Below are 22,016 nucleotides of genomic sequence, written 5' to 3' on the forward strand. Positions count from 1 at the left end.
CCCCTCCCCTTTCCCATACCCCCTTCCCCCAAACTCCCTCCCAGAGCCTGCACCCCCTCCCCACATCCCCTCCTGCCCCCAAACTCCCTCTCAGAGCCTGCGCCCCGTCCCCACACGCCCCCAGCCCCCAAACTCCCTCCCAGAGCCTGCGCCCCATCCCCACATGCCCCCAGCCCCCAAACTCTCTCCCAGAGCCTGCAACCCCTCCCCACACCCTCTCCCCCACCCAAACTCCCTCCCAGACACCAACCTCTCACCCCTTCTGCACCCAAACTCCCTCTCAGAGCCTGCACCCCAATCCCCTACCCCAGACCTCCTCCCCCACCCAAATTCCATCCCAGAGCCTTAGGCAGGTGAGGGGCAGAGTTTTTTGGGGGGGCGGATTCTGGGCGGCATGAGAGACGGTCCGCTGGGAAGATTTGAGGACTGGCACTTGCCCTAAGGTAAACTGAGTTTGAGACCCCAGCTCTAGTGGGACCATTTTGACCCTTTGCTGTAGGTTGACTCAGTACTTACCATGGTACTCGTGCTTTGCTTCAAATACTCAAGAGGGCTCCATCCCCTACTAGAAATGAAAATAATCTCTTCCCCCAATGTTCCTATGTCCCAGTTCAAGGCACTTGCACTTGTATTTCCTCTGACGGGTTTAGCAAGGGCACCTGCTCTCAGGCTTCCCTAGCCGCTACCGCTCTTGGGTGGAGTTGCGAGAGAGTTCTCCAGGTGAAGGGGGAGTGATTACATGACCCTTGAGGTAAGTTTGTTGTCTGTAGTGTGTGTGTGTGTGTGTGTTTGTGGTGTGCTTGCTGCTTGACTGAAATATACCCTGTGGTCTGTTTGTTTGGGGGACCGTGTGCTGACCCTGTGTGTGCTAAGCCTAGAAGCCTGCTAAGCAAGACTGAGAGCTTCTTAATGAGGCTTTGATCCCTAAGCCCCTTAGCACCATCAACCCTTAACCGGAGAGCGGGGAGGGGAGAGCTACTCAGGAAGACCAGAGCTTTAAAAGGCCCACTCCTAAGCAACCAGAGGATCTAGTGAACAGGAACAGTTAACATGAGAGTTTTGCGAGGGAGAGTGTGTGTGTGGGAAGATACACTAAACATTCTTTAAACTTAAAGCCATAAACACCCCCCGATTAAAAACAAAACATCAACAAAGGAACGAGATGCAGAAGTAAAAGGAGACTGCAGGCAGAAGTCCAGCAACAGAGTGGGGGCTACCCGGTTTATTGCACCCAATGCAGCATGTATGATTACCTGCCCTATGGGTGGGTGGCGTATGTGTGCATCTGGTGCAAGGAGCCCCTGGCCCTCAGAGACCGTGTACGGGCTTTGGAGACCAGGGTGGCTGAGCTAGAGGCGCTAAGGGAGACAGAGAGGGACACAGATGAGACTTTCCGGGACACAGATGAGACTTTCCGGGACACAGTAGAATGGTCCCACCCCCGGTCTGACAGCCTCTGTGCTGTTGAGGAGGATGAAAGACTCAGGGAAGGAGAACATCCAACTGGAGCAGAGGGAAACAATCCCACAGTTGGGACCCTCCTTCCAGATGATGTCGTGGTATCCTCTCGCACTGATGATGCCTCTCCAGGGGTGCGAACTCCAGTTATTAGGAAGAGACAGGTATTAGTAATGGGCGATTCGATCATTAGAAACATAGATAGCTGGGTTTGCGATGAGCAGTAGAACTGCATGGTGACTTGCCTGTCTGGTGTGAAGGTTGTGGATCTTTCAAGACATCTAGATAGACTTATGTGTAGTGCGGGGGAGGAGCAGGTGGTCATGGTACATGTAGGTACCAATGACATAGGGAAGGACAGGAGAGAGGTTCTGGAGGGCAAATTTAGGCTGCTAGGTAAGAGATTGAAAACCCGGACCTCCATGATAGTATTCTCTGAAATGCTTCCAGTCCCACGCATGGGGCCAGTTAGACAGGGAGAACTGCGGGGTCTCAATGTATGGATGAGATGATGGTGTAGGGAGGAGGGGTTTAGATTTATTAGGAACTGGGGAAACTTTGGGGAAAGGGGGAGCCTATACAGGAAGGATGGGCTCCACCTAAACCAAAATGGAACCAGATTGCTGGTACTTAAAATTAAAAAGGTTTTAGAGCAGTTTTTATACTAAGGGCTGAGGGAAAGCCCACAGGTGCGGAGGAGCACGTGGTTCGGACAGAGGCATCCCTTTGGGGAGGATCTATTAATGGAGATTCTCTATGTCCTAGTAAAGAGGAGAGGACAGAAGATGATAAAATACGGGTAGGATCTGATGAGAAACAATCAAATGAAAAAAGTCCCATTCAATTACATCATGTAATGGCAGACAGCTAACAAGTGACAAGTTTTTGAAGTGCTTATTTACAAATACTAGAAGTCTAAATGATAAAATGGATGAACTAGAGTGACTCAGATTAAATGAGGATATCGATATAATAGTAAATAAGGAAACATTATTTACTCCTTCTCATAAAACAAGAACTTGGGGTCACCAAATGAAATTAATAGGCAGCAGGTTTAAAATAAACAAAAGGAAGTATTTTTTCACACAATGCACAGTCAACCTGTGGAACTCCTTGCCAGAGGATACTGTAAAGGCCAAGACTATAACAGGATTCCAAAAAGAACTAGATAAGTTCATGGTCTATCAATGGTTATTAGCCAGGATGGGCAGGGATGGTGTCCCTAGCCTCTGTTTGCCAAAAGCTAGGAATGGGTGACAGGGGATGGATCACTTGATGTTTACCTGTTCTGTTCATTCCCTCTGAAGCACCTGGCATTGGCCGCTGTCGGAAGACAGGATGCTGGGCTAGGTTGACCTTTGGTCTGACCCAGTATGGCCATTTTTATGTTCTTCTAGAGACACATGTCGCGCTCCCTCCTGATCAGGGTATCTCCACACTGCACAGTTCCTTGACTATACTGTGATTTTCCCAGCAAAGGACAGGCTGCCTAAGCAGGCTTCTCTTTCCTTCTCTTCAGAGACTAACAACAGAATGATAGCCAGTGGTTATAAGTTACCACATAGCACTTCCTATGCCAGTATATTTATTCTTAGGGTATAAGCACTACAGAGAAAACATATTAAAAACAATAAAAGAACCTATACGCATGCTACTAAGCTTACTGGAAATTCCCCCCAAGCTGTCTTCAGCATGGGCTCTGGCAGGCGAGTCCCTCATACACCCAAAGAGGTTTCTTTTGTGGTCACAAGCTCATAACCGTCTCAGTTGAGAACTAGCACACACATGAAAAGTTTAGTCCACTCTTTATACAGTTCCAGGATCTTTGATCTGAAGTTTCCAGGAGTACATAATTAGCAGACAAGGAGTCTCTCCACAAAGCATAGTTTCCAAAGGCCTTCCAAGTACTTCCCAAGAAACCCACTTCCCACATATTGTCCCAGTTTTTGCAACTTCCTAACATTTACATTAATCAAATCCCTAGAAAAGTTACAGATAATCCTACAATAACACAAAAGCAATTGCATTTTTAATACAATGGACACCAAAGGTGTTAAACCTAATTCAGTAATTCCATAAAGTTTATCTTAATTTTCTAAGGTTAGTCCAGGATACGATCAGTCTGTCACACCATAATTCCTAATTAGAGCATATTTTCTGCATTAATGGCATGATGCAAGTATAGACATGGAGGGTTGACAGCATTAATATTGCCTCTTTTTTTTTTTTTGCAATGGTATAATTAGTAGGCCAAGTGTATAAATATTGACATTAAAGCTGTGAGGCATCACACAAACCTCATTGGTACTTAAGGGCATCTGAATGTGAATTGCGTTACCGCCTAACTATTTTGTCATCAAGAAACACATAAAAAGATCCTTGGAGCTCAGCCATTTTGCCGGAGTTGTTTTCATCCCTTCTCATTTGTACACATTATGTTTAAATGTTTTCAAGCCTCAATACTGCGGCTTAAAGGCACTTAGGTTTATAATCATTGAGCCATCCTTTGTGTTACCTCCAATGCTACCTAAGCTCTATGAACCGTGAAGCATAAACTTGAGATTATATTGACATAATTATCTACATACCTACCGTTATTTCTCAGTGCTGACAGGGCTTGGAGGACTCAAAGAACATTGGAGATATTTGCAATATCAGAACTAAATAAATAATATAAAAGCTCCAGTATCCTAGAAATCAGAGATCAAAATGTGTCAGGATTTCCATTTTGTATGGCAAAGCTTCACCGCCAGGCAATTCACAGAAGCTCTGGCTGCTGCACTAAAGTTATCCATGTAAGGTCCACAATCCTGTGCGCTACTGGCAGGGGGCAAGATTATGCCACCCTTATTCATATTGGGTAGCACCTTGCTCCACAAGTGGCACCTTTGGCTTCAATGGGACCATTTGTGTATTAAGATGTTCCTCAGTGTAAGGCCAAAATTAGGCACAAAATTGGTTGGAACCAGAACACAACAGGTTTAGAATACTCGTAAAAGAGGAAAGGAAATTGGAAACTGTTACTTAAAGTTTGTTGCACTTAATCTTGACCTGTAGTCAGGCTCACAGTGTTATCCATTGGTAGCTGAAACCACGTTCTTCAATACTTGCCATTGATATATAAATACACAATTAATTCAGCTTAATGGATAATACCTATTTGCATACCACTACCCTGCCCCCTACATACACAGATCTCGTGCTCTGACAATTTCAAGGACCGTTTTTAAATTCTGAATTAGGTAATTCAGCAATCTCTTGTGTTTTCCCATCCTCTGACTATTTGTAAGTATTAACCCATTAACTATTTCAAAATATGAGAATGAGGAGAAAAGGTAATTTCTCACACATTTTGATCTCCGTTTTAATGTGTTCATAAGCAGTTGCAGGCTTGGACCTTAGTTACAGATGTGTGACAATTATTCATACTTGATATATGAATTCATGTAGGATAAAAGTCTAGGATTGATGGGAGCCTGGTCTCTTTAAATTCAGAGGTAATGTAGATACTGAGCTCTCTGATAAGTTAACTCTTTTGGTCAGGGATAGCAAACAAAAGAAAGGTCATATTGGCTCTGTGAAAGGACTTCTCCCAGCAGTGCTGAGGGGGGATGTAATCAGAAAAAAATACAGGGTCCCCATCTTGTTTAACCAATGGCAATTATTACAATAGCCTGCCTTCATTAGTATTCTTTATTATTTGTATTACCATAGCACTTAGGAGCCCTACTCATGGTCTCGGACTCTGCTGCGCTAGATGCTGTACAAACAGAACAAAAGCGATCATAGAATCATAGAATATCAGGGTTGGAAGGGACCTCAGGAGGTCATCTAGTCCAACTCCCTGCTCAAAGCAGGACCAATTCCCAACTAAATCATCCCAGACAGGACTTTGTCAAGCTGGGCCTTAAAAACCTTTAAGGATGGAGATTTCACCACCTCCCTAGGTAACCCATTCCAGTGCTTCACCACCCTGCTAGTGAAATAGTGTTTTCTAATATCCAACCTAGACCTCCCCCACTGCAACTTGAGACCATTGAGATGGCAGTCCTTGCCCCAAAGAGCTTCCAATCTAAGTACAAGACAAGAGACAACAGATGGTTACACACAGACCAGATGGGGGAATACGAGACAATATTGGTCAGCATGACCAATGGGCAGTAGTCTGTAAAATAGCCAGTGGGTATTTCATAGGAGATAGGGAGAACCTCATCGGAGAAATGTGTGATGGGGGTCAGGGGACGAAGGAGGAGGGAAAGGATGCGATGTTATAACAAGTAAAGTGACTCCTGTGAGATCCAAGGGATCACAGGCTATAATTAAGTGAGGGCACAAGTCACCAGGGAACCAAAACCAGGGATTTGACTCTGCCTGGCTGGGTGGCTGAAAGGGTCAGAAGGGAGAAAAGGAGAAAGCACTCTCTAGAAATCTGAGGTATTGTTTATTCCCTGTAACTGAACCCCAGGGGAGGATACACAGGGGCTCGGGAGGTGCAGAGCTTTCTGGCCCTGTGATAGCCAGCAAAGCATTCAAGTATGTGCTTCACTTTAATGGGCCGCCCCACTGAATCTGGATATGCACCTGACATAAGATCCCTGTAATCGAATGCTAAACTGTATTATACTATTCAGCCTCTAGGTGGTGGTGTGTGTAACAGACCTTAGTGTGAAAGCACTTTGGGGTATGTCTACACTGAGATAAAAAAAACCTGGCATTGAGTCTCAGAGCCCTGGTCACTGGCTTGGGCAATGGGGCTAACACCTTCAGTGTAGATGTTTGGGCTCGGGGTGGAGCCCGGGCTCGGAGACCCTCCCTGCCTTGCGGTGTCTCTGTTATCAGACCATATCTGTTAAAGAAGCCTCACCCGCGAGTAGCAGCCCTGCAACCTGCCATGTACAAGGCATAAGTGACAATCCCAGCCTTACCTATCCCCCCCGACTTCAAAGCATTCTGGATCTGGCTCTGATTTTTGCAATTTGTCCCCAACTGTGGTTAACACACAGCAGCAGGCTGACAGCTAAAGCGAGACAGGGTAAAAACGGGCCACAGAATTAGACATCTTAAAAGCAGTGCTGATAGTAATGCTGAGTTAATCCAGTAGTCTGAGTGTCTTCTATAACACTGCTAAAATAACAGACACTCCAGCAGAGCCATTCCGAGAGGAACAAAAACTGAAATCTTAAAAGAGGACTGGGGGGCAGATTTCGACCTCTGTGGTAGATTTAATTTGTTAACATAGAATATCAGGCTTGGAAGGGACCTCTGGAGGTCATCTAATCCAACCCCCTGCTCAAAGCAGGACCAATCCCCAGACAGATTTTTCCCCCAGTTCCCTAAATGGCCCTCTCAAGGATTAAACTCACAACCTTGGGTTTAGCAGGCTAATGCTCAAACCACTGAGCTATCCCTTCCCCCTAGTTACACCTTAGTAAACCCAGAGTAACTCCAATGACCTCAACTTTGTTACTGGAGCCAATGGATTTCCCCCAGATGTAGACAGAAGCTGGCCCAGTGAGCGGAGAGGTGAGGCTCTGAACGGCATGGTTTGCCCTAAGGGCTGGGGACAATACAGTGAAAGTGGATCCGAAAGGTATAAATCCTCCCATCTCTGATCTGTGACGAAGCACCACACCCTGCTGACACAAAACAAGCATCACATTCCCAGGTGTTAGGCAGCCAGAGATTTAGCGCGTTGGCGCTCAGCCTTCAGAGAATTATCAGGTCATTGCCATTACTGCACACTTGCTGCCAAACGCCTGGATCTGACAGAGGACCCTTCTGCACTCCCGGTCCCACTATCAGACCGGCCCCCGAGGTGGATTAGAAGCCACGAGAGGAGGCGGTGGGTATGGCAAGGTATGTCTACATTGCAATGAAAAGCCACGGCTGGCCCATATCAGCTGACTTGGGCTCACGGGGCTATAACATTGCAGTGTAAATGTCTGGGTTTGGGCTGGAGCCTGGGTTATGGGACCCCACATGGGGGAGGGTCCCAGAGCCCAGGCTCCAGCCTGAGCCCAAATGTCTATACTACAATGTGATAGCTCTGCTACCTGAGCCAGCTGACATGGGCCAGTCACGCTTGTTTTATTGCAATGTAGACATACCCACAGAGTTTTCATTTCCTGCACGGAGAAGGGCTGGAGGCAGGGGAAATTTCTGAGTCAGCTTCCCAGGTGTAACCTGCCAATAACGTGGACAATGCTCAGTGTTATACATGCTGACCCAAAGGACTTGTGATAGGCGATTCTCCAGGTCCAGGACCTGTGAATTCCCTGAACTCATTTATAGATCCTAACTTCACTAATCAGAAAACCTCTGCATCATGTCTCACCAAGGCTATTTCCCCAGCAGCAACAGTGCTGCCTGCCCCTTCAGCCAAACACCGATTGTCATGCAATACACTCCGCCCCCACCAACCCACACCTGCTAATTAGTCTGATGATTTCTATCATTTGCAGGTTCTTCATGGAAATAATTTAAGGCGTACAGACCAGCAGAGCTTGTTATTAGGTAATATGGAAAGTGTTCCTTTTCATTTCTCCAGCAACACTAATGTAATTACCCTGAATCATTCTCAGACTAGGTAGGCTGTAATTTTCAAGGCAATATTACCATTAGAGAGTCCTGTTCCGTGAGATGGCATGGGACTTCCTTACATTCTAGAGGATATTCATCAATAGTATGAAATGTCTTCATTGACGTTTTTAAACAGAAGGCATGTCCCCATACACAGACACACAACCTTACCCACCCCTCCCCCTATGCTTAGCAGGGCTGTCATGAGAAATGCAAAAAAAGAGACCTTCAAGATTAATATTATACGGATGTAAGAGCAAATATTCTGTTGGCAAGGACAATAATTATTCTTCTATTAAAGTCTTAATGTTTCCCATACTTGTTACCCTTATCCGAGCAGCCCTGGCCTTTATTCATTCAGAAATCAGGTTAAATACACGCAGCTGCTCTACAAGCTTCATTCTGATATACTGCCCTGATGAAGAAAAATCTCCACCTTGGCCTGGAATAATCATCTTCCAGAGGTGAAAGGTTCGGTTTCCCTACTGGTTCCATCATGCTCCTTTTTCTGAGTACAGACATGTCATGCTACCTAAATGTAATGCAGGTACAGTCGCTGGTCAAACTAGCAGTCTGTGTATAGCACAATCATTTCCCTTCCACTCCTCATTATTTTTATTCTGTTGGAAAAGAAAGCTCCGCTTGTTTCTGTTACTCGCTGTACTTTTATTATATCGTGGGATATGAGACCATCTGATGCAAGAGAATTTGGTTCTACAGAGCACCCTTCGTAAGCAGCATCTCTGTATTTTTACAAAGCAATTAGTGAGATATTGGTAGAACAGTAACTGGACAATCCGTTAGCCCACAGACTGTCTCGGACGCTGCCATCTAGTTTAATGAGTTGGGGTACATCATCCTGGATGCCACGATTTGCAGATAATACCATGGAAACTTTCACTGCCTGCTTGACAGCTACTTGAGATGAGCAGAACTGACCACAGTGCAGTGTGTCTAAAGGAAAGGGGAGCGCTCTGCTGAATGAGCATCGGCATCCCCCAAACCCTCTTCCCGCGGCAGTGTCAGCCACTGGCCGTGAGGTCAGTACCCCGCCAGGTGTGGGGTTTGTAATCCAGACCCTGCGGCAAGGAGACGACAGTGCGACTCATTGAGTTACACGCACCCTTTGGTCAAAGGGTGCAGATTCTTCCTCTCTGCCGCCACCCCGCAACGCGTCAGTAAGAGGAGATTAGACACCTGCAGTGGTACATAGCACATCTCATGGCTCTATACAGGTATGGAGGAAAGGAGCGATGCTGTTGTGCCTCTCAAGATAATATATCAAGTCTCAGTAAAAAGAGACTGAGAAGAAAGGCTTAAAAGGGTGCTTGACAGGATCATCAAACTAGACCAATGTCCCCTGGGGACCAGTGGAGAACAAAGGCAATGCTCCAAGAAACCTTTCAATGACTGGCTGAGAGGAAATCTTGCCTGGTCTCGATGACTCCAGAACTCTCAATAGGGGCGAGGGATATATTTTCTGGGTGTTTACCTTGAAGTTCATGGAGACACCATTGGGCAAAAATTCCAGAATCTCAACAATCCTTACAGATCTGCATCAGCTCTGTTGATCCCTGAATCTGTGTTTAAAATCCAACCAAATGGAGGAGTGTTTTCCACTGGCACAATGTCCCATAGCATGGAAATCACTTGAATGGAGAATCCTTTTCTCTTCCACTGTAACTGTTCCTTCTCAAATTCCAGGCTGACAAATTTTGCCTTCCAGGGTTCTGGATGACCTACTGGACCCCGAGTTAGGGGATTTTTTTCTGTGTGGCAGAACCTTAGCAGTTCTGTCAATTAGGACAAGAGTCAGATTGGCAGTCTTTTGGGTTTGCTAGGAATAGAAAGTCTTCTGAACAGAGACCATTGAGACGGGCAAAGAAGATGCGTGTCTTGTGAATGATCTGGGGGCTCAAAGGGGGTCTGTCTTCAGTTATCCAAATCTTTCTGTTAAGAGGGATGATGCTATTGGATTGAGGCTCCACTCTGCTGCCACTGAGTTTGCCCTTGATGTGGAGGGCGTGCAGGGATGGAAGCTCTCTCCCCCTACCAAGCTGGGGAGGGGATTGAGCTTTCCTGGAGTGGAGAATCAACCAGGACCCTCCCTGCCTAAGGAGATCTGCCACAGCAACCAGACTCTTTGTCCTAATTCAAAGACAGTATCTTTCTTGTTTAAAAATTATAAATAAAGCTGCCACAGCTCTTCCAGCCCACCGCACCAGACTGCTGCAGACTTTAGGTCCAGGGTGACGCACGTTACACGGGGTCTTGCAGATGTAGTGTTATGGCAATGAGCTCTGGACCCTTCCCAGGCAGAGGTGGAGGGGAAAAAACTGTCTATCCTATCAGCGGGAGGGGCTTAGGGCCAGATTTTTAAAAGGTATTCTGGCACCTGACTCCCATTGAAATCAATGGGAGTTAGGCACCTAAATATCTTTAAAAATTTGACTCTTAGTCTTCTCTCCAGAGATGGACAGGTCTGGTACTGCCCCCAAATCTCTGGTTAACTAAAGACCCCTGGTAAGGATCAATGGATCTGAATATGAAAAAGAATATATGGTTTCAAGCCAATATTTGAAGTGGGATGTGTGTATTCCCTTCTCTTCCTCTAAAGATTTAAGATTCAATTCACTATTCAGTACTTGCAATTTTCTTTTTCTTCTAAGCTTCTTTCTCGTAGGAGAGCCTATAATTATAATCATGGATTGTCTAAGAGCACAGTGGTTCACACTCCAGCAACCTTCTCCTATACAAAACTGCAGAAATCTTTATTATGACTCTGGAAGAACAGATGCACTTTAATTCCTTAACAAACTACTGTGGATAAATGAAAAGTTCATCTTTACGGCCGGGCTTTATTCCTACTGTAACCAAATGCACAATACAGGTGGAAACTTCTCCAGGTTTGGCTGCTTTGGAATTTTCATCACTACCAACCAAAGTATCCTGATGTGAACAACGGTGACGCATGTCATGCCCCACCTTTAATACTAAAAATAACCCCCATGCGCTCCAGATACTCTCCAATGGGAGAAATAGGTGAGGAGAAGGCAAGCAGGGCTGAGGGATAGTTGGGGGTTGGACTAGATGACCTCCTGAGGTCCCTTCCAACCCTGATAGTCTATGAAGCACTGTCTCCTCCACCCAAGCACTCTTGTTGGGCAGAGTAGCAGGCGCAAAGGCAAGTAAGCCGTTCCTTTTCAAGAGCTAACAGTAATTTATCTGCAGGATAACAGGAAGCAATGTCTCCTAGGGCTTCCCTTGGGCTGGTGCCACTGACATACCACCCCTTCCTAAAATCACAATCTAGCCCTAAGAGATATTGCATTTTTACCCTGGTAGTTAAAAGTCCTGCATGGCATCCTCTAATCGTTCGGAAATGCCCGTCCATCTCATGTCACATCGCTTAAATGGTATGGTGGCATGGGAGTAAACTTCCCTCACATTTAGAAATAAGGAAATAAGATGCAGTTATATTCCAAAGTGTTAAACTAAATCCCTTTCCCACTAAACCACTTGCCAAATACAAAGTTAATCTAGTGAATGGCTTAATGGTTTTGCATCATTCTGCCTTACGGAAGAGATGCATCGATGAAATCAATGCGGGACATTTATTCACTATTGCTTATGAAACATTTTTTAAAGGATGCTGAAATTTAAGTAACAGGTAACCTACTGTGCCGTCACGATGCCATGTAACGTCTGCAGCAGCACCTACTGCTTGAGAAGGCCAGAGGTTGAGAGTTTCTCAACAGAGTAGTAAATGAGTATCTGAACTACTGGCCTGAAATAGCACTGGCCTGTTCTCACATCAGCCTCACTGAACATTCTCACTTAACTATCACTCTGACTATTCATCAGCACAGAAATAAAAAAAACAAAACAGCGCTACATTGACTGTAGAACTCCCCATCCGCACAACCACAGAGAGGTTAAATCCATTCACTGTAACAAAACAGCGAAGAGTTCCGCTGCCTTCACAGAAATCACACAGGCTTTTAGGCCTTCAAAAGAAAGGAAGTGGCGGGTGCAGGGAACACGACATTGAGTATTTTCTGGAACACTGCCAGAGTTTTGCCAGTTTTTCATCTGATACAAACTATCTCCCAGTCTCGTGCCCCTGTTCACTTACCTGTTTTTATTATTTTACTGCAGAAACTCCACTGCAAATCTTTCAAAAAGTTAACAGGCCTGTCCAGAAAGCATAAGAACCAGCCTTGCTAGTCAGAATTTTAATGCCCTATGTTACCACAAGTGTGCTATTTTTATAACGGTTAGCAGCCCGCAATCACCAGCCTCCCAGTAACTGTGTAAGATATGACAGGGGGCTGGCACATTTACATTCAAAGTTATAGTGCCTGAAGACTCCAAAAACAAATCAATAGAAACACACACATACATTAGATGTGCCTTTGTGCACTCCGGATTTATTTAATATGTCATGACGTGTCCCAGAAACAGCAGGAGTAACCTACATGCTTCAAAGCAATAATTACTTTGAATAGGCAATTAACAAGAAACTTGTGCTGTGTCTCTTTATTCACAGCATCAGAGCATTCATAGCATACGTCACCCTCGTGGGCCTGTCATCAATGGATTCCTAAGCACTTTGCAAAGAGGTACCATCGCAGGGCCTGATTCTGATCTCACACCAATTCCAGAGTGGTGAAACTCACCCTAAAGCTCTCTGACGCTTAACATGTTTGGCATGTGTACACTCCTGATATGCAATTAACCTCATATAGCTGTCAAATTTACCACCTAGCTATCAAGTACTTTTAAATGTGGGGGGCGGGAAATCTTCCATAATCAGATACATTCCTCTTCAGGGATATTTAGAATCATATGTCCTTGCCCACAAAACAACTTTGGAATAATTTTGATTTGAAATCTGTTCATTCTTACAATTATTATTACATAATAGTAGAGACTACAGGCTCCAACCAAGATCAAAGGCCCAGTGTGCTAGGCACTGTACAAACACACAGAGTAAGCCATCACTGCACAGGTAACTTGGGTCTGAGAACCTGGGTTAGCCTCGCCCAAGTGTAAGTGAACACCAAAGCCTTCCCCGTGTTACTGTATCCTCACTGTTTCTGCACTCACCTGTGTGTGTGTGTGTGGGGGGGCATAGTCCATAGTTCCTTGCGCTGAGATGCTCCAGGATTCTTCCCCAGTCAATTGTGTACTTTGTGAGAGAATCTGTCTGTCTTTCTGGGTGGGGTGGGGTGGGCGGGGTGGGGCGGGGCAGGGGATAGGGGAAAGACATGGGAGGATTATCAGTACTCAAGTGATTTTAGCTGCATGCTCACTGCAAAATGGGCAAGTTCAAGTCGGAGTGAAAGCAGCGCTGGTCAGCTATCCCACGCTTAAAGCACCTCTAACCCCATGTTAGAGGATGGTGTGTGTGGGTGGCTTTAAAACTCCCTGTAAGAGCCCAGGTTAACTGTGCAGTGAAGAAATGGCCGAAGTGAAAGAGAATCCCTGTCCCTTTTTACAGTCTAAATAGACAAGACAGAGAAAGGGTGGGAGGGGCAAGAGATGTGAAGTGACTTGCCCAAAATCACAACAGCAGAAGCAGGATTAAAATCCAGGTCTCTAGACTCCGAGTCCAGCTCTATCCACCAGGCCATGCTGTTGCCAAAATTACCCATAAATCCCCAGTCTATTGGTTTAGGGTATTTTGCTAAACTAAATCACAAGGCCAAATCCTCAGCTGGTGTGACTCTGCATAGCTGCCTTGATTTCGGTGGGGCTATCGCCATTTAGCCCAGCTGAGAACCTGACACTGGAACTTCATTGACATCTATTGGTTCTATTTCATACCCTAAAGATAAAAGCTAAATATCACCTGCCTCAGTGATCCGTTTTTAAGAACCATCCTGTTTGAATTCATTAACACTCGAAAAAATAACTGCATAAATCCTCCCATCTTCCTACATGCAAATTTGCATGATTAGCTGGAAAAAAAAAATCCACACCTGTACCTTTTAACAGCAAATAGTGTTTATGATCAAATAAAAAAGATCATTAAGTAAATGTAACTGATTTCAAAATAAACGAATTAGAAGGCAAGGATGGTCTCTTTATGGAACATAAAAAGGGTCTACTGTTTCCAAAATACTATCAAGCTGGATAATTATGCCCAGGCTTTGCATGCCCACATATTTACCTGAAGCTTTATCACGTCAGCCAACACATCCATAGTATTTTTGACATAAGACTGTAATTTCACAATAATTAAATGATACAAGATGCTCTATGATCGTTGCTGAGTTCTCATCCTTGACAACGATGCAGAGGAGGAAGATTAAGGACTGCTTATGTGTGCAAAGTTACACATAAACTTAAGTCTGTGCAGGATCCGTGCCAAAATGTGTAGGAAAATATAGCAGCCATGATGCCTTCAGTAATGCTCCATACGCAGCACTGGACACTGCAACCTGTGTTCCTCAGAGAGGGAATTTCAATCCAATGAGATTTCATCCAGGTGACTAGTTAAGTTTTCGAATAGGTTATCAGTAAGTACCTGTTAGGAAACTCCCCAAAGTAATCATGCACACCAAATAGCTTAGCAAAGAATCTAGACATGAATGCATTGGCAAAATACTTTTCTTCCTCCTGAGCTGATGGTTCAGAAGGACAGACATGAAATAAAATTAGCTAGCACTCCGTCTGCTTCTTCAAGGCAAAGATTCAAATGATGAAGCTGTTCTGAATAGTCACTAGTAAAGAAACTGCAGCAGTGCAAGAAGTTGCTATTGATTCAAAGTGAGAGAAATCACGCTGGGTTGGAGTTAGCTGGCAAAGTGCTGTGAGAAGAATTTCCATGATGTCAAAAATCCTTTGCTATCACTGATCTTGGCATTACTTCCTCTTGACTTGATAAGAAAAATGAGCTCTGATCACGTTCCTCTGATGCCTTTTGTTGCTTCTTAGATGAATATTCTGCAAGTGCATATAAAATGTTTGACAGCAGCAATTTATTTTCTGTCTATTTCAAAAAAAGGACTGCAGGTAGTAAGGGTTTGGTTGTGGGAGCTGGAAGCAAAGCCTCCCTGACAGCAATGAGTTTTCATTTTTTCCCCTTTATCTTTTGCTACCAACAAGGCACAACAGGATGCACATTAAGAAGCTATTGGTTCTCTGACTCACATCCCCTGCTGCTACACCCCCCCATACCACACTTTCACTGGGCCAGATTCTCAGCTTCACCTGGTTTGCGCTGGACACCGCTGTGGAAGGGTTCCCCAAGCCAAATGGTCTAGACTACACTAGCAGGCTGTGGCCCAAAGGCATAATACAACCACCAGGGAATCACTGGAGTGAAGTGCGTTACATCCACAAACCACTTCTCCTGGCCACACCCCCGACATATCCTTTGGACCAGGGCTGGCCAAACTTACTGGCCCTCCGAGCCATATATGACACTCTTCAGAAGTCCGAGAGCCGGGCCACACCTGCTGGGAACGTGGGTTGGGGCTTCATCCCTGCTCCTGCTGAAGCCCCGAGCCCTGGCAGGTGTGCCCCGCAGGGCTGAAGCCCCAAGAACCCCCTCCCAGCTGGGCAGAAGCCCCTACCACACCACCCCAGTGCAAGGCAGAGGTCCTGAGTCCTCCCATCCCCCGAGTCTGATAGATGGAGAATGGGGGAACTTAGGGGGTTCAGTGAGCCGCACTTTAATGGTAAAAGAGCCACATGTGCCTCGTGAGCAATGGTTTGGCCACCCCTGCTTTAGACCAGCCCTGACATCCAGGGATTTCTTCATGCCAGAGTCACCCCTGAGAAGCCAGGATTTGTTACACTCCTTTTGCACACCTACTGGAGAGCAAACCATGCGAGTTACACTACTTTACCTCGTATACCCATTCTCTATCTTCCACCGACTGTGAAACTTAAACCACCATTACTACACACCGCCACTGAATTTGTCACAGCCAATTCCATAAGAGTGGCACTCAGTACCAACGCTGTATTTTGCCTGGTGTCCCAAGCAACACTGTAATGTGGATTATTATTAATTATTTGTATTTCAGTAGCATCTAGAGCAGGGGTCTGCAACCTACGGCATGCAGGGATGTGCTGGCCGCCGCTTCCCGCAGCTCCCATTGGTTGGGAACGGTGAACCGTGGCCACTGGGAACTGTGCCTGTGGACAGTCAACATAAACAAAATGTCTCATGGCCCGCCAGCGGATTACCCTGATGGGCCACATGCCAAAGGTTGCCGACCCCTGATCATGAGGACCCAGCTAAGATTGGGGTCCCATTGTTCTGGGTGCTGTAAAAACACAGAGTAAGAGACAATCCCCTGCCTTGAAGAGATAAACAGATGAGACAGACACAGGTGATAGGTCTACACTTACGGAGGGTACAGACACCACACACTCAGCTAGCATGGGTATAAATAGCACTGAACCCCTAGGATATATACCCCCCTACACAGCTCTCTACACAACAAAGCAGTGCCTTCCACATCTAAAGAACTATTTTTAGCAGTGTAGCGTCCCGCTGCCAGAGCCTTTCCCCACTGCTGGACCTTTCACTGTCCTGGGGAGCTACACACCGCAGCGAGTGTAGACACAGCCTGCCTTTCTCTGCAGGGTGTCGCTGCATATACCCTCCATGCTGCTGCAAGCGTAGACAAGGTCAAAGAGTAGGAGAAAGGCAATCTTACTAACCCCATTCCACAGATCGGGGACTGGAGGCACAAACAGATCAGGGGCTGGATTTGTTAAAGGTATTTAGGTGCATAAAGATGCACATAGATGTCTAGCTGCATTTTCAAAAGCACTTAGGTGCCTAACTCCCATTGACTTCCATGGAAATTAGGTGCTGAGGAACTTCCATGAGGGGCCTATCTTCACTTTTAGACACCCAAATACCTTTAAAAATCGGGCCTTTAAGTGATTTGCCCACAGTTACCCAGAGAGTCTGTGTCAAAGCTAGGAACTGACCCCAAATCTCCAGAGACCCAGTTCAGCGCTTTAACCACAAGAGCACCCTTCCTGGGTAATGTCTGCAGACGCCTCAGGATGGTGCTGCCCGTCCTTAGTATTGCCCTTAAGGCAGAATTTGCAGCACTTGTGCACTGGGTGGGGGGAGAGTTGGCACATTTTCCCACACTCAGTGCACTCTGGAATAGCGGCGGCAGTTCTACAAGGCCACAGCCACTACGAACGTTGATTTCAAGGGGAGACAGGATAAGAATCCGACCAGAGAGAACTTGGCACGGGGTCTGGGTGCGTCCCATGAAGTTTTTAATGGGTTGCCTATAAACTGAAGTCAAAAGGTTGCTTTGAAGCCCCACACAGACATGAAAGCAAATTCATCTCCACTGTAACTTCACTCAAGTAGGTGAGGGTACTGGAGGAATGAATGCAGCCTTTTCCCATATTGTGTATATTTTGCTGAGGGTTTTATTTTAGTATTTGACAAGATCATTTCTATTCTTAAAGTGGCTGCTTTTTGGGAGCAGGGAGTTTGTGTCTGCCTTCCAACCTTCCTTATAGCCACAGATTTTTAAAGCCAGAAAGAACCACTGTGAACATCCTGCACAACACAGAGCAAAGAACCTCACCCCATGCCCCATTCTTTTCAGGTGTACAACCAACTTAATAGGTGTATGGCTGGAGTTTCCCCCATCTATTCAACTGCTGTATTCATGATGTTTAGTTCGCTTGTTTCTTTCATGCCCAATTATTGTTTTAAGGAGGCTGTTGGTCACTATCACTGGTCAAAGGTATGAAACCAGATGCCCAAAACTCAGTCAGACCTGCAGGGTGATAATCGTCCACTATACACGGGGTACTGCAGCCAGGCCCTGGTCTAAGAGTGGAGGATTGCAGAATTCTACCCTAGGATAGATAAAGGCACAAGGCCTGACACCTGCACGGGTTGGGATAATCAGAAAAAAAGGGACAGAGGAAAAGCTAGCCCTGTAACCATGAACAACACATTTGAAAATCTAACTCCAGTCGTGAAATGATGAGCACTTTCAAATATCCAGCCCTATAACTTTTTAATCATTCCCAGTATTATAAAGCAGCTCTGAATATAATCTTCTTTCAACTGCATCATTCTCATAGCATAGCTCAGTTGACATGGCATATGTGACGTGGCATCTCTATTTCGCATCTTTGAACTTTAATTACTTAAATGTAATAACGTATAGGGTGTGTGTATACATATATTTGTAATATTAAATGTAATCAACAGATTTTTCATTTTAGAGCTCAGTTTCTGCAGGAGTTCATGCTCAGATAATTAAAAGCGTAGGAAGAGCTAAAATCAGTATTAATTACAACAAAAGTAGAAATTAATTCTGTGTCTAACCATTGTTTTTGCTTGAAAAAACTGACCTTGCAGACAGCATATCAAAAGCAAGTAGGTCATGCAGAGATGCATAGATACAAAAGGTACACACCACAGTAAAGGTGCTTTTAAACTGAATAAACATTAGTTTCAGAGCTCTTTTCCCTAACTCACTGGTTTTCCATTTGATATCACAAAATTGCCAATCAAGCACCAAGAAGAAGACTGATTAAGGTGAAGCCAGGAGAACATAAAATACATAATGCTACTATTATGCTTATGATTGAATGTGGGATTAGAATCACATGATTAACAAACCCAACTTTGTCTGTTTCCCGCTGCACAACAAAAGGAGCTTAGTAGTATAACTGAGAGACATTATTCTTCAGTCTCTCCAAAAAGTCTGAAATACAGGCATGCCTGAGCTGGGATTAAGAACTGTGCAATGAGATGCCAGTTGGCTACAACGGGCATGGAAGCAGAGGTGGTAATACACCTTAATTGCCTTAACTAAACAGAATCATGCTAAAAATTGCATTAAATCCCCAGCATTAAAATAACAGCATGAACACTTGAAAGAATCTCACATTTTTCACTGTTTGTCCCATGGGAAAATCATGGCTTCATATCACAAGAGTATGTGGGACTGGGACATGTGCAAAACACACGGAATTCTCTACTTTCCAATTATTTCTATCTTGCTTTTGCTGCTTTGAAAATTCAAGGCTGGCAGAATCGTTGGCACAGCAAGTGAGACTAAGCAATCTACAACTGTGTCTGCCACATACTTTAATCTAAATTTGCTGGAAAAGAAGAACCTCTTTCAAAACTGTAACACCTCAGGAATCATTGGGTTTTTAAATTTATTATTATTAAATATTTATAGTGTGGTAGCACCAAGACGCCTAATCCAGTTTGGACCCCATTGTGGTAGGTGCTGTTCAAACATATCAGGGCCCCATTTAGAGAGGGTTCAGAGAAGAGCCATGAGAATGATTAAAGGATTGGAGAACCTGCCTTATAGTGATAGACTAAAGGAACTCAATCTATTTAGCTTAATAAAAAGAAGGGTAAGGGGTGACTTGGTTACAGATTATAAGTACCTACATGGGGAACACATATTTAATAATGGGCTTTTTGGTCTAGCAGAGAAAGGAATAACATGGTCCAATGGCTGGAATTTGAAGCTAGGCAAATTCAGACTGAAAATTAGGCATACATTGTTAACGGTGAAAGTAATTAACCATTGGAACAATTTATCAAGGGTTGTGGTGGATTCTCCATCACTGGCAATTTTAAAATCTCTAAAAGATCTGTTCTAGGAATTATTTTAAGGATGTTCTATGGTCTGTGCTGTATAGATCCAGACTAGATGATCACAATGGTGCCCTAAAATCTATGAATCTATACTAAGGAAAACTAGTGGCACTGAAAAACACCCATTAATTAAATGAAAGAAAGGATAAACAAATCTCTAATGGGAGTCTCAAGAATGTCTCTCTCTGATGAAGCATCATCAGCCACTTCCCAAGAAAACATTGAAAATATCAGTGTGCCATCTCAGTGGAAACTTCAGTCTGTGGGAAAATGAGGCCAGCTACACAGCGTAACAGCTAAGCACTCAGTAACTAAAACATTGAGAAACTTATACTGTAATGTTTGCAAACACTAATAATGGATAATTGCAACTCTGGCCATGACTCACGTTCTAATTCAGTCTGGACAATGCTTCCACAGGAAATAAAACTGGTCCTCTGTCAAGATAACAATGCCAGCCCCTTTTTCAAATATCTCAAAAGTTCACAGGTTTGACCATAGGTCCCATCAAATTCAAATAACTGCTCTGCTCTATGTCACTCAGACCGGGATCCTCCAACACACAGTACTTCCATATGCCAGCAAACTGAAGAAGCAAGTCCGTGTAATTTCTCCTGCAGCAAGCAACTCAGAGGAAATAGAAATGCTACGTTATATTTTAAATTCAGAGCAGTTTTCCCTTGAAGACTTAAGGCGAATGACAAAGAATGATACTACCATAGCTAGTCCATCCTTCAAGACTTGCCTTTTTTGTGAAAATAACAGCACAATATTATTATTTTTCTCTGCTGCCACAAATAGCTCAGGCTGGAAAACAGACTCTTTGCTGGCTCAAGCCCAACTCCTATAGCCATTCAGTCTTAACAGCTGGGTTTCATACTCACACAGGGTGAAATTCTCCTCTTGGTTACACTGGCACATTGAAGTTAACTGGGATACACCAGTGTAACTAAGACGAAATTTCCCCAGAGCTTCTGATCTTTGTTTAATATTTTTCATGTTTTCAAAACACAAATGCAAAAAAATACACCGAGGCAATACACGGTGTGGTATTTTTAAACACGCAAAAAGTGAGATAATACAAAGGCTCCCATGACAACCTTAATTACTAATATCATTTGCATTACAGCAGAACTTTGACAGTCGAACCAAGCGTGAGAGTTGGGGCAGGGAATAGAAAAGAGGAAAGAAAATACAGAGAAAGAGAGAGAAACAGGAGGAACCACTGGAAGACAAAGTAAGGGTGGTGGAGAGAGAGAAGACAAAAGCACCGGAGGAGGAGGTTCAAGATGACAATAGAGAAGAGAGAAAGGAGGAAAGTAAACGAAATCGGAGCAGGGGAAATTAAAATAAGGAGCTGGGGTTCCAGGAACAAGGATTAATTTGTTTCCCCTAACTAGATTTATAACAGTATATAGCACATGATCGATATATTTAACAACAAACAGAAGACAGGGGAATGACCCTTGCATTCCTAGAATTTGAAGTAAGAGCGTTGGCGTAAAATACATTTACCCCCTCGCTTTAGTTTGGGAGGAATGCTGTTATGTGTGACGAAGTAAGATTGTAATGCATGTCTGCCTATAATTATTTTGGATACACTTTGTATTAAGGTTCCATTTATGAAACACTTATAAAGGGTTAATAGAGGTTACAAGCATATTAAAGATAAGAACTGTATGCATGATAATAGGTTATGAGCACATCTACTGAAGGTGATTATAAGCCACACATTGACCTGTTGGACTCTAACACAATCAATTAACCATGTATTAAAACATCTGTTAATCGTTGTTAACCCTTTACAAATTATTTATAAAAGTATCCTAAGTAAAATTGTGACTGTTACTATGTTTTCTTACACATTTGTGTAATCTCAACTGGTTACTAAAAGGAAATGTTTTACTATAACTTGCAAAGCACAACAAAGAAATCCACTTTGGCAGTACATGGAAAACAGCAGGGGAATGAAGAAAAGGTAAAACATTCTCTTTATTATGCTGCAGAATTTGTTTTCAAAACCTGAAATGCCATATATTCTAGTTTATTCTAACCACAGCAATCTCTTATAACCTTCTACTTTCTGTACACAGGTTTCAGAGTAGCAGCCGTGTTAGTCTGTATCCGCAAAAAGAACAGGAGTACTTGTGGCACCTTAGAGACTAACAAATTTATTAGAGCATAAGCTTTCGTGGACTACAGCCCACTTCTTCGGATGCATCCGAAGAAGTGGGCTGTAGTCCACGAAAGCTTATGCTCTAATAAATTTGTTAGTCTCTAAGGTGCCACAAGTACTCCTGTTCTTTTTGCGGATACAGACTAACACGGCTGCTACTCTGAAACCTGT

At 44.2% G+C, this 22,016-nt stretch overlaps 1 protein-coding gene across 7 annotated transcripts in view; it reads right to left on the minus strand.

Moving 5' to 3' along the window:
- The window catches only part of SGCD (sarcoglycan delta), a 501,599-nt gene that overhangs the window by 214,401 nt on the left and 265,182 nt on the right, over positions 1-22,016 (minus strand). Inside the window, exon 1 of one of the 7 annotated variants that reach the window (XM_034778039.1) lies at positions 14,213-14,341. The exons of 5 other annotated variants lie outside the window; for them this stretch is intronic. In XM_034778039.1, the coding sequence (XP_034633930.1) occupies positions 14,213-14,245 (33 nt within the window). In that variant the 5' untranslated portion in view covers positions 14,246-14,341. Of the gene's footprint in view, positions 1-12,172; positions 12,266-14,212; positions 14,342-22,016 lie in introns of those variants that run through there. One more of the 7 variants, XM_034778045.1, reaches the window with a different exon arrangement.

Source organism: Trachemys scripta, chromosome 8 (assembly GCF_013100865.1).
Source record: "Trachemys scripta elegans isolate TJP31775 chromosome 8, CAS_Tse_1.0, whole genome shotgun sequence".
NCBI classification, from domain to species: domain Eukaryota; kingdom Metazoa; phylum Chordata; order Testudines; family Emydidae; genus Trachemys; species Trachemys scripta.